The sequence below is a fragment of the Equus przewalskii genome, chromosome 13 (genome assembly GCF_037783145.1).
Source record: "Equus przewalskii isolate Varuska chromosome 13, EquPr2, whole genome shotgun sequence".
NCBI classification, from domain to species: domain Eukaryota; kingdom Metazoa; phylum Chordata; class Mammalia; order Perissodactyla; family Equidae; genus Equus; species Equus przewalskii.
In genome coordinates this window covers 5442937-5454201 of record NC_091843.1, presented here as the reverse complement: position 1 = coordinate 5454201, position 11265 = coordinate 5442937, and the positions used below count along the sequence as shown (strand labels likewise).

At 47.0% G+C, this 11265-nt stretch overlaps 2 protein-coding genes across 3 annotated transcripts; one reads left to right on the top strand and one right to left on the bottom strand.

Moving 5' to 3' along the window:
• Window positions 1-989: 989 nt before the first annotated feature.
• On the bottom strand, window positions 990-5679 carry DRD1 (dopamine receptor D1). 2 transcript variants are annotated; one of them, XM_070569019.1, is made up of 2 exons: window positions 5546-5679; window positions 990-4532 (listed from the first exon to the last, which is right to left on the bottom strand). In XM_070569019.1, exon 2 carries the CDS (start codon window positions 4045-4047, stop codon window positions 2707-2709), a length of 1341 nt encoding a protein of 446 aa, XP_070425120.1. In that variant the 5' UTR covers window positions 4048-4532; window positions 5546-5679; the 3' UTR covers window positions 990-2706. The 2 variants fall into 2 exon arrangements, with proteins under 2 accessions (XP_070425120.1, XP_008539360.1); XM_008541138.2 differs by lacking the exon at window positions 5546-5679 and adding an exon at window positions 4632-5189.
• LOC139075422 (uncharacterized) lies at window positions 4484-8283 on the top strand. Its single transcript, XM_070571739.1, has 3 exons — window positions 4484-4491; window positions 4548-5226; window positions 6795-8283. Exons 1-3 carry the CDS (start codon window positions 4484-4486, stop codon window positions 7128-7130), a joined length of 1023 nt encoding a protein of 340 aa, XP_070427840.1. The 3' UTR covers window positions 7131-8283.
• The last annotated feature ends 2982 nt before the right edge of the window (window positions 8284-11265 follow it).

Below are 11265 nucleotides of genomic sequence, written 5' to 3'. Positions count from 1 at the left end.
ATGCCAGGAACCCAAAGCATAGTCTCATCCACGGTGTACTGAATTTTACAATTGTTTAGTACAATTTCTAGACATATCCTTTATTTTTCACTCTTTGCCAATGAAATAAATGGTGAGGCTTTTGTGCCATGTGTCATTGGTCGGACAACCCTGACCATTATAGCTGTGTTGCTGGACTTGAATTAAAGAACAAAATTAAACTGCAAAGAATAAAGATATCCAGAAAGTCATGAAGCAGAAAGGAAAGGCATCACGCTATATGGGTGTTCATCCTAGATGCATTCATTAGATGCCAAAGCCTGGGGAAGGCAAATGTGGAGTTTCAGAAGACGCCATCTGTTGTGTGATGCTACAAATTATAAACTTAACCCCTAAGTTCTCCATCACTTGCTGTTCAGTCATTCTCCGTCTTCAGGATGAAGAAAGGGGGCCGGGGCACAGGCACCTTAACTCAGGAGTTTAGCAGGATCCATGGACGTGCCCTGTAAGACAGTTTGATAAGCCCAGCATCGCAATCTGTGTATTTTCTCCAGAAAAAAATTCCTGTCATATTTTACTCTTAAAACAAACACTACACATACAGTGGTTGCCATAAGCCGAGGGCCCACAACAACCCATAGCACGCCACAGTTTTCTCTGTAATTTTTATATTTAAAATCCCTGGGCTCATTGAAAGAAAAAGCAGAGATTTTAGAAAGGTTTCCAATCTGTGAAATGAAAAGTAGAGTAATTCCTCAAGTGAAGGAGGATTTCTTAAAAAAAAATGTTTTTAAGACAGAGGGAAGACAAGAGTATATAACCCAAATCAAAACATTTCCTTTTTAAATATTCAAAGGCAACATGTGGCATGCACAACAGGAGATATTTCTACTAAAAAGAAAAAAAGTAGCATATACTTGAAAATGCCCATGTTTTCTTACTTGTCAATCTGAAATATCCTAGTTTTTAAAACACATTTAACAAATGCAACACGGCTCATTCAAGGTTGATTTGAGTTCACAAAATAATTTTATTATATGTAAGAAAGCATACAGGCAATAAAATTAAGAAAACATTCACAATGCATAAATAACACAGACCTGACGCAGGAGATACTGTTCAGTAGATTTCTTTCTGTTACTCATTTCATCTAAATATTAAGAAAACTGCTTACAAGAAGGCTTTGTAAACATTTCAAAGAAATTCTCTTGAAATGCCCCACATGAATTAGAATCTAGCGAGGGGGAGTTACGATTCTTTTTACAGTCCAGGCGATGACATAGGAACGTGATTCCAAAGCACAAAGGAGGGCTAGCATTTGTCAAGAGGTACTGATGGCTTTGGGGTGCTTAACATAGCCCAAGAGAAGGGGTCTCCTGTTTTTCCCACCAACAGAAGTGTCTTACTCAAGGATGATAATGAGGCACGGTTCATTAGTTAGTACATCATTAACACTTAAAGACTTTTTAAAAAAATCAACTCTAAATTCAGATTCAAGCACTACAAAAAGTAGCCTCACTGAGTGGCTTGGTTTGACCTGGGAAGATGGAGATGCGGGTTTGAACTCTGCCTAGTGCTGAAGCTGCTGTGACACGAGAGTTAAGGAAACCCACTGTCTTCACTACACGCATCTGACCAGCAGGGTCATTGGTTCAGAAAAGCTGACACGTGAAATGAGAAAAGACACAGAGGGCCAATTATTTTACATAAATACAAAGTGGCATATACTTTTTATTACCACCTAAGATGATAAACTTTAAAGTCGGATTCTTCTTAGGCTGGCGTTTATTTACAGAGCTGCAAATCATTCTCCTGGGAGAGTGTCATTTGAAAAATTATGAACACCATAGTAGCTATGCTTTTGAAAATTTTCCCAAATCTTTTTAGAAAAAGAAACATTCACAACATTTGTCAATTCTCACCTCGTATTTATTTATGCCAATGAATTTCAAGGAATCATCACAGCTGCCTTTCCTATCAGGCTTTGCCGTGTTTCTGGAAGCTACGCACGAGCATTTAGAATCTGAGAGAGTCTGTGTGTTTGTTTCATTGGCTTATAAAGTGCTAGTTAAATGGACAAAAATGTGATTGTAAGGTTTCAGATAACTCAGTTTATGCTATTAAATATGATAAATATAGATTTATTATAATAAATTAAAAGTATCCATATAATACCATAAATAAATAAAACCAATATCAACAAAGCATCTCTCAATTCTGAAACAAACAAAAAAAAAACCCCTCCCCTTCCTCCTGTAAGGCTCGAGTCTTCTTGAGGAATCGTTTATAAAGGCATGCACCTACCTTCACCATCTGAACTCTTTGCTTGGACCAGTGTTAGCACCTGTTTGTATACAGCAAATGCAACCCTTCTCATTTCCTTCCTGGAAAGGTTTAATTTTTAAGCGAAGCTGTTCTTGTTGATTCTTTGCCTTATTTTTAAAGTTCTAAGATAAGAATCACTTTCTAAAAGTAATTTTGGAGCCAAAGACATGTCCCTTGTGAACATTTGCTTCACACGCGTCCCTCTTTGATTCGCCATGAACAACACAGGAGACACACTGGAATGTATTTAAAATAGAGTCAGCTGTGTGTTGAGGGAAAGCTGCAGGGGAAGTCCCACCTGACATCTCAGTCTCACCACACCTTAGGGTCTCACCAGCAAGCCCCAGAGAAATCTCCTCTGGCTTTTGGGATGAGCATGGCTGGCAGGATTCATCTCGGAGTTCAGGTAGGGTGCTGCCCATTTTGTGTGACAGGCTGAATCTTCTCCAGAGAGACATCAGTGTCATAGTCCAATATGACAGACAGGGCCGGGGACAGCTTCTCCAAAGGTCTGGCTACTCCACCTGCCTCCTCCTTCTTCAGGTCCTCAGAGGAGCCCACTGCATGTGGGATCAGATAAACCAGATTGCAGTCCTTGGAGATGGAGCCTCGCGGCTCGTGATGGCTGGAAAACACCACGGCCCCGTTGTTATTGATGCTAACTGTCTCTATGGCGTTATTTGTGGTAGGGCAAAGTCTGTAGCATCCTAAAAGGGTTGAAAATGCCTTCCGAAAATCAGCATTAAAGGCATAAATGATGGGGTTCAAGGAGGAATTAGCCCACCCAAACCACATAAACACATCGAAGGTGATGGAATCAATGCAGAAGGGCTTGGTCTCCCCAGACCCACAGAAGGGCACCATGCAGTTCAAGACGAAGAAAGGAAGCCAGCAGCACACAAACACCCCCATGATCACTGACAGAGTCTTCAGAACCTTAGTCTCTCTTTTGAAGGACATCTTAAAGGAGCTTTCGGGTTGAGAACACTCCACAGGGTTTCCGTTACCTGTAGTGGTCTGGCAATTCTTGGCGTGGACGGCTGCCCTCTCCAAGGCCGAGATGCGCCGTATTTGTTTCTGGGCAATCCTGTAGATCCTGGTGTAGGTGACAATCATGATGGCCACGGGGATGTAAAAGCTTATGAAGGAGGACGAAATGGCATATGTCCTGCTCAAGCTGGAATCACAGTTGTCCACGGTCTCCCCCAGGGAAGTGGCATTCCCATCGGCCGGGCTCGCAGGTTTCGCCTTGTGCCAGCTGAGCTGCACTGGGATGAAGGAGATGAGCACAGACAAGGTCCATGCCACACTGATCAGAATGAAGGCTGCCTTGGGGGTCATCTTCCTCTCATACCGGAAGGGACTGGAGATAGCCCAATACCTGTCCACGCTGATCACACAGAGGTTGAGGATAGACGCAGTGGAGCACATGATGTCAAAGGCCACCCAGATGTTACAGAAGGACCCAAAGGGCCAGAAGCCAGCAATCTCCGCCACCGCTTTCCAGGGCATGACCAAGACAGCCACCAAGAGATCCGACACGGCCAAGGAGATAACAAAGAAGTTGGTCACTTTGGACCTCAGGTGTCGGAACCTGATGACGGCAGCACAGACCAGTGTGTTCCCCAGGAGTGTGGACAGGATGAGCAGCGACAGGAAACAGCCTGTGAGGATGCGGAAGGAGAAGTCCCTCTTCCCTACCAGCCCAGCCCCATCCATGGTAGAAGTGTTCAGAGTGCTCATCTTCCTGAGGGAGAGCACACAGGTGGCTCTGACAGCCCTCAAGTTCCTAAGCTGAGAGTACGGGTCAGTCAGACCTGCAGGAGTCCTCCTTCACCAGGCAGCCCCCTGCGCAGCCCCAGCTGCTCCCCGGGGTGGGGGACCTCAGCAACACCCCATCAGAGCTGCAACAATTGTGCGGCAGGAGCCAGCCGTGAGCAATCCAGGCAGCCCTTCGGGAGAGCCCTCTTGCTTTCTACAACTGTCTTCTGACTCCCTTGCTCCAGGTCACTGTCACAGTGACCAGCTGGCCCTTCGATTGCCCAGGGAGAGCACTGGCTCTTTAGCATATTCTAAGCTATCAATCCCAGAGACTCCCAGGCCTCTGCCGAGCTAGTCAATTGTAGTCACATTTCGGTGGTGACAGAATTCTCCCCTTCTGCGCTGCAGCTGAAAATACATGCCTCGGTCCTCCGGGCCCCTAGCTCCGCAGCAGCTCCCCAAACGCCCTAAAAAGCAAAGAGAAAGCGAAGGTCGTTTGCAAAGACTCGAGCAGACCACATCTTTACTCGTGTCAAGCCCAATGCAACCCGGTCCCAGCCACCCACCTTGCCTTGGGGTCCTCTCTCTCAGCGCCCGTGCAGCTCGGAAGGCGGGCTTCGCGGGCGCCACAGCTCCACAACGCCCAGGAGGTGCGCCCGAGTCCTGCCCCGCGCGCCCCGCGGGTTCGGCTCCCTATGCACCAACAGTCGCCGAGGCGGGCTGGGAACGGGATCCCGGGCCGGGGCCCAGACAGCCGGCGCTGCCCCACTGCCTCGAACGGCCAGAGACGGTTCAAAGCGTCCGAGACCCGAAAAAGAGGCTCCCGGGCGCTCGGCGCCTCCTCGGGAGACGGCACCTCCAGGACTAATCACCTGGGCACCTTCTTGGCTGCCTTTCCCTCGGGCGGCCTCTGGCCCCTCGGGGCAGGACCCGGCGCCTCCCCGCGGCACTGCCCGCTACATCCCAGGAGCCGGTGGGATCCTGAGGCAGGGAGAGCCGAGCTGGCACCGGCAGGCGCAGGGGCCGGTTCCCCGGGGCACAGCCCACCCCGCCCCCGCGTCCCCTCCCCTGCCCCGGGGGCGGGCTTCGCTTGACAGGCAGAGTTGCGGGCGACAGCCGCACGTGGTTCCCCTGGATGGTGAAAGAGTTGGAGATGCCCAGGTGAGCGCTCACCCGCCCTAGGTTACCCCGCCAACCCCCGGGCCCCCGGACCCCTGGACAGCACGCGACAGGGCCCGAGAGATAAATCCCGATGTTAGAATCTCAAGTAAGCCCTAGTCTCCTAAAAGCAAAGCTCGGCCCGATATCCAACGCCTCTTGGTGTCCACCCCAAGCCCTTCCCAAAGACCACAGCCAGCAGGGACCCTGCCCACCCTCCCACGCACACCGACCACCGGAACAGCCCGCCCGCGTCCGACCTGCGCTGCCTCCAAGTGCCCCCAACTAGGGTGAGACGTGCCCCGCGGGCGCCTGCACTCACCGCGTGCGGGGAGGGCTCGGCGCGGCGCCCCGCCAGGCCCGTGCGCGCCGCTGCGCCCCGCGGGCGCCCACTCGCGCTCCGCCCGAGCGGCGGGCGCGTCCCGGGCCGCGGTCAACGCCGGACTGCAGCCTGCGCCCCGCGCCGGGCGAGCGCCCCAACCCCAACGCCGCGCGCTCGGCGGCCCGGGGCGCCCTCTGCCGGCAGCTGCGGCTCCCCGAGGCCCGGCTGCGCCCTCGTGGGTACACCTCACCCGCACGGGCTCCAGCATCCACGCGGGACCTGCGCTCGGATGCGCTCTTTCTTAACTGCCAGAACCTGGGGAAGGGGACTCTGATTAAAATACCCCTAAGAATTGACAAGGGTGAAAAATTCCCTTTGCTGGCATGCATTCATTTAACCAATGTATTTCTTGAGCGCTCGCTGTGTGCCGACAGCGACAGGGTAAGCCAGATATAAGCCTTCCTCTCAAAGAGACCAGAGAGAACTGGCATGTACTGAGCAGCTCCTGTGTCCCAGGCACATGCCTCATGTGGTTCACCCCTTAAAACAGTCCCTCCTCATAGGCCTGCTCGGCTCCACTCTACCTGAGTGTGAAATCGGGTTCAGAGAAGTGCTCAGAGTCACAGGGTTAAGGAGGGCGCGGGCTGCCTGCCTCTCACCTGCGTGTTCTTCTCACTCACACGTCACTGCTCCCCGAGCTCCGGGTCTAGTGCAGGAGCCCACAGACTAAACAATTACGCAGGGGACTAAACAGAGGGGAGGGCAAGATGGAGGCAAGAGGGCCTGCGGGAGAAGGATCCCCTGAGGCCCTGCCCAGCGGCCCAGGCAAGGCCCCACAGGTCATGGGCTCCTTAGAAACCCACAGCCTTATCTCCATGAGAACCCCCCGCCGCAGAGCGCCCGACAATTTTCTCTGTAAAAACCCTGAACCTAAATAGTAATTCCATTCAATCAGCCAGTACAAATTGCGCCTCGGTTTTAATTGAAAGGTCCACATTACAGACACAGACCCTCCTGTGCCTCTGCTCTCTGCTCTGTCCTCCCACCCTGGGCCTCGCTGTCACACACAGAGACGCCATGAGTCATGAGTCCTGCTCACAGACATAGTTTTTACCGCATGCCCAAAGAACCACATTCTTGTCAAGCCTTAGGCCATGCTTAACATCATACTGCCAGATTGTTGGTCTTAAGGCAGTCACTCCCCGAGCTCCTTGACTTTATTTCATCTTTCTTTCCCTTTTCCTAACAGACGCAAATGAAAGGACGTGATTCTGGTTCGAGATGGTCATGTGAGCCTGAACGTTTTACTTCCACATTCTACCCACCCATCCTGAAACGAACGTTTCCACTGCTATTACCCAGAAACACACAGGGAAAGGAAATGCAGCATGAACCCCGGAAGGCAGGACGGGGTGGGATCATTTTCTCCAGGAGAAAGGGCAGATGCGACTGGACTGGAGGAGGGAGGACTCCCCTGGGATTTCCCATATGCGAAGAAATCCCAAAAGAACACATTACCAAGACTGAGGTAAGAGGGGCTGGAGGTCAGGATGAGGCCCATTTGAGGGGTAACATTTCTCTCTAGTGGCTGCCCTGCAAAGTGCCCCCACTGCCCCAGCCCTCCCAGAGCCATAACTCTGGCCATGCCCACTGCTCTTTACATTAAAACAAGGACGACAGCCACATCCTGAACGCCCAGGCCTCGGCGGTCTCAGCTACAGGAAGCCCGGTAGCAACTGCTCTGGTCTCAACTGGCATCACCTTTAATGAAATACCAGTTCAACAGCCAAAACCTATTTGATATGAAGTTTAAATATTAACCAAAACCTTTTTGGAAGGAAGTGATATTCATGAGACACTTCTTCATATCTTTGCTTCTCTCAGCCTTGGCAGCTGCTGCAGGAAAAAAAAAAAAAAAAATGTCTTCTTTCTTTGCTTGAAAAATCCCCTAAAATTTTTCCAAACCAGCCCACACTGACCTGTCTTTTTCTCTCAGCTCATTCACCTGACAGGTCTGGGTGATCAACTCAGCAACTGCCAGTTTGTAGTGACTGAGAGGTATTTCTCATCCACAAGTACATTTCTGCCATTTTCAGTGGTGGCACTTTAAATCTCCTCCTTACCCATAACGCAAGAAAGGCTCAGGACCCCAGCTGGAGGACGAGGGGGGACCTGTGAATTTTGTTTTCTCTCACCAGGAAAACAAGAGCAATTTCTCATGACTCCAAGACAGACACATGAGTGCTCTTCCTGCCGGACCTAGGTTGCTGATTTTTGAACCCCATTGCTGAGGGAACAGGAAAGGGGAAAATGGAGCTTAAATCTCAGGGTTTATTTCACTTTGCACAGAGTGTGAATTTCAGAGGAACTTACAGTTTGGCTAGAGGTTTGGGGGTTTTCCCGTTTTTTCTCTCTTGAAGCCAAGGTGAAATCAAGCCTTCCATTTTTGTTCTATAAAAATCTCCCCCACAAACATGCAGAAGGGGAATGTAAAGGGCAGGTATTAGCGTCGATCATGCCGGGAATGGAAACCCAAACACAAAAGCACCTTTGTTTCCCAAATTGGCATGTCTTTTAAGCTCGACTGCAATTTATGCACTGCAGGAAGGGGAAGTTAAAACGATGCTTTTTCAACAAGTTTTATTTGGCGTGTGTAATAGTAAATGAATACAGAAGGCACACTATCACAGTGGGAGGTTAATCTCATAGAGAATAAATAAAACCACTGAACTGTCAAGTACAACAAATAATGTATTTGGGAGGCTTCAGGATTATTAAAGCTGATTTTATACCAACCACGATTGCTTATAATGTCAGTGAAAAGAGATAAAGCTTGGCTGACCTTGAGTAAGTAACTAGAATGCTTGTTTTAGACCATAAGTGCAGCTTCTCTGAAATCCCTAATCTCGTGTTATTATAGTTATTACACAATTACAGTTATTACACAATTCAAAAGTCGACACTATTAATAATTTTTAAATCAGCAACTATCACTTAGGGCGGTGGTTGAGAGGTCTTTCAGGGCCCATATGTGTTTTGTCTTGTTGCTTCTGTTCTCAGATTTCTTTTTCCTTTTCCTCTTTTTCTGCCTTCTATAAGCTTAACTGAGTGGTTTTTAAGATTCTGCTGTATCTCTTTAATTGCCTTGTTTTCTACAATCCTTTGTTATTTTATTTTCATGGCTGCTTTAGGGTTTCCATCACATATGTGTACGTCATGCTTGACAGTTCAGTTGTTTTGGTTATTCTTTTATGAGACTAAGCTCTTGCTTTGATAGCGTGACTTCTATATTCCTTTATTTTTAAAAACTCCAGATAAAAGTTTGTTGAAAAGCATCATTTTGACTTCCCCTCCTTGCAGTGCATAAGAGGTGTAGACCTTATACAATACATCTTTTCAGTGCCTGCCTTCGAGTGATGTTACACCATTTCATCACAGTGAAGAGCCTTACAATAGTTTCCTCTGTGTCTTCCCCCCCAGTCTTTACGCTGCTGTTGTCATTCATTTCACTTCTACATGTGACACAAACCTCACAGTATGTTGTTAACTTTTCTTTAAACAGTCAATTATCTCGTAAAGAGATTTACATAATAAGAAAGAAATATTATATATTTCCCCATTTATTGACCACTGTAGTACTTCTGACGCTCTTATTCTTTTGTGTAGATCCCTACTTCCATCTGGTATCGTCTTTCTGCTTGAAGGACAATCTTTAACTTTTCCGGGATTGTAGGTCTGTTGGTGATTGATTCTTTCACCTTTTATTATTTCTGAAAAGTCTTTATTTTGCTTTCATTTTGGGAAGATATTCTTGCTAGGGATAGAAGTCTAGACTGACAAATTTCTCCTTTTTGTGCTTTAAGAAGATGGTCCATTGTCACCTTACTTGCATTGTTTCCAATGAGAAATCTGCTGTCGTCTCGGTCTTTGTCACGCAGCACCTGTTATGGTTTTTTTCCTCTGGCTGCTTTTAAGCTTATTTTTCTTTATCCCTGGTTTTGATCAATTTAATCAAGATGTACCTTAGTGTCATTTTCTTCAAACACTTGGAGTGCTTGGGATTCATTGAATTTCTTAGATCTGTAGGTTTATAGTGTTTGGCAAATTTGGAAAATTTTTGGCCATTAGTTCTTCAAATGTTTTTTTCTGTCTCCCCCTTTCTTCTCTCCTTTGGGTTCTTCAATTACATGTTAATAAGACTGCTTGAGGTTGGCCTACAACTCACTGATGCTATTATCTTTTATTTACTCTCTTTTCTCTCTGTATTTCATTTTGGATAGTTTCTATTGCTATATCTTTAAATTCACTAATATTTTTCTTCTTCACTCTCTAATCTGTAGTTAATCCCATTCAGTGTATTTTTCATCTCACAGTTTGTAGTTTTCATCTCTAGAAGTTCATTTTGTGTCTTTTTTACATATCCCATGTCTCTCCTTAACTTTTTGAATTTGTGAAATATAGTTATAATAACTATTTTAATGTCCCTTTTGGCTAATTCCAACCTCTGTGTCAGTTCAATTGCTTTTCTTCTCCTTATGGGCTGTATTTTTCTAATTCTTTTCATGCCTGGCAATTTTTTATTGGATGCCACACATTGTGAATTTTATCTTGTTGGGTGCTGGATCTTTTTATATTCCTACAAATATTCTTGGGCTTTGCTCTAGAACATATTTAAATTACTTAAAAACAGTTTGACCCTTTCAGGTATTGCTTTTAAGACTTAGTAGGTAAAACCAGAGCAGTGTTTCATCTGAGGCTAATTATTTTCCATGACTCAGGTGAGATTTTTCTATGTATGCTACCCGATGCCCTGGGAATTATGACGTTTCCCAGTTTGGCTGATGACAACAAGCACTATGCCTAGTCTGGTGTGAATTCCAGATTCTATTCCCTGTAATCTTCACACTCCCATTTCCTCACGTCTTCCATGGATTCATTCTCTCCTGAATACTCCCAGGGGCTCTGGAGTTCTCTCATTCTGTCTCTCTGTGCAGGTCTCTCCTCTCCAGTACTCTGTTCTGTGAACAATAGCTGCCTTGGGGTCCCTGGACTCTAAATTCTGTCTCCTCATCTCAAGGAGTCCACCAGACTCCACCTGTGTTCCCTGCACCATGACCTGGAACTTGTCTGGAGTTAGTAAGCTGGGGTGTTGTAAGGCTCACCTCATTCGGTTTCCATCTCTTGGGATTCCTGTCCTTTGTTGCCTGATGGCCAATACCTTGGAAACCATTGATTCATAGGTTCTGCCCATTTTATTGATTGTTTCAGGTAGGAGGATCAATCTAGTCCCTGTTACCCGATCTTGTCTGGAAATGGAAATTTCAGCTTTTTAGATTTTAAATCTAAAAAGGCAAAGGAGTCTAGGCAGGCAAGGGAAATTCGGGTTGGAAATGAAGACTGGTTCATCAACACTGATTTTCTTCTGGTTTTGTGCACCCTCAAACTGCTACTGGCCCATGGCTCTGGGCTCCTTAAGCACTAAATCTAGCCCTGGCTCACCTGTTATTATGGCTCCAGTATTGTCCCCTGTTCCCCATCTAAATCCCTCTGTTTTGGGAGATATATGGAGTCAGTCTGGTCCAGCCTGACCTTCTGGGGTTGTGGGCAAAGTCCATTCTCTGAGAAGAGATGGAATGGTTACGAATGCCATCATGCATTCCATAAATATTGCCTGAGTGCCTCTTATTGGCTAGGTGCTTTCCTAGGTGCTGGGAATATAG

Bases quoted from the DNA above. Each gene is read 5' to 3' on its own strand.
- DRD1 (XM_070569019.1), bottom strand. From the start codon at position 4,047: ATGAGCACTCTGAACACTTCTACCATGGATGGGGCTGGGCTGGTAGGG.
- LOC139075422 (XM_070571739.1), top strand. The intron at 5,227-6,794 runs GTGAGCGCTCAC...TTTTCCTAACAG, and splicing joins AAAGAGTTGGAGATGCCCAG to ACGCAAATGAAAGGACGTGA.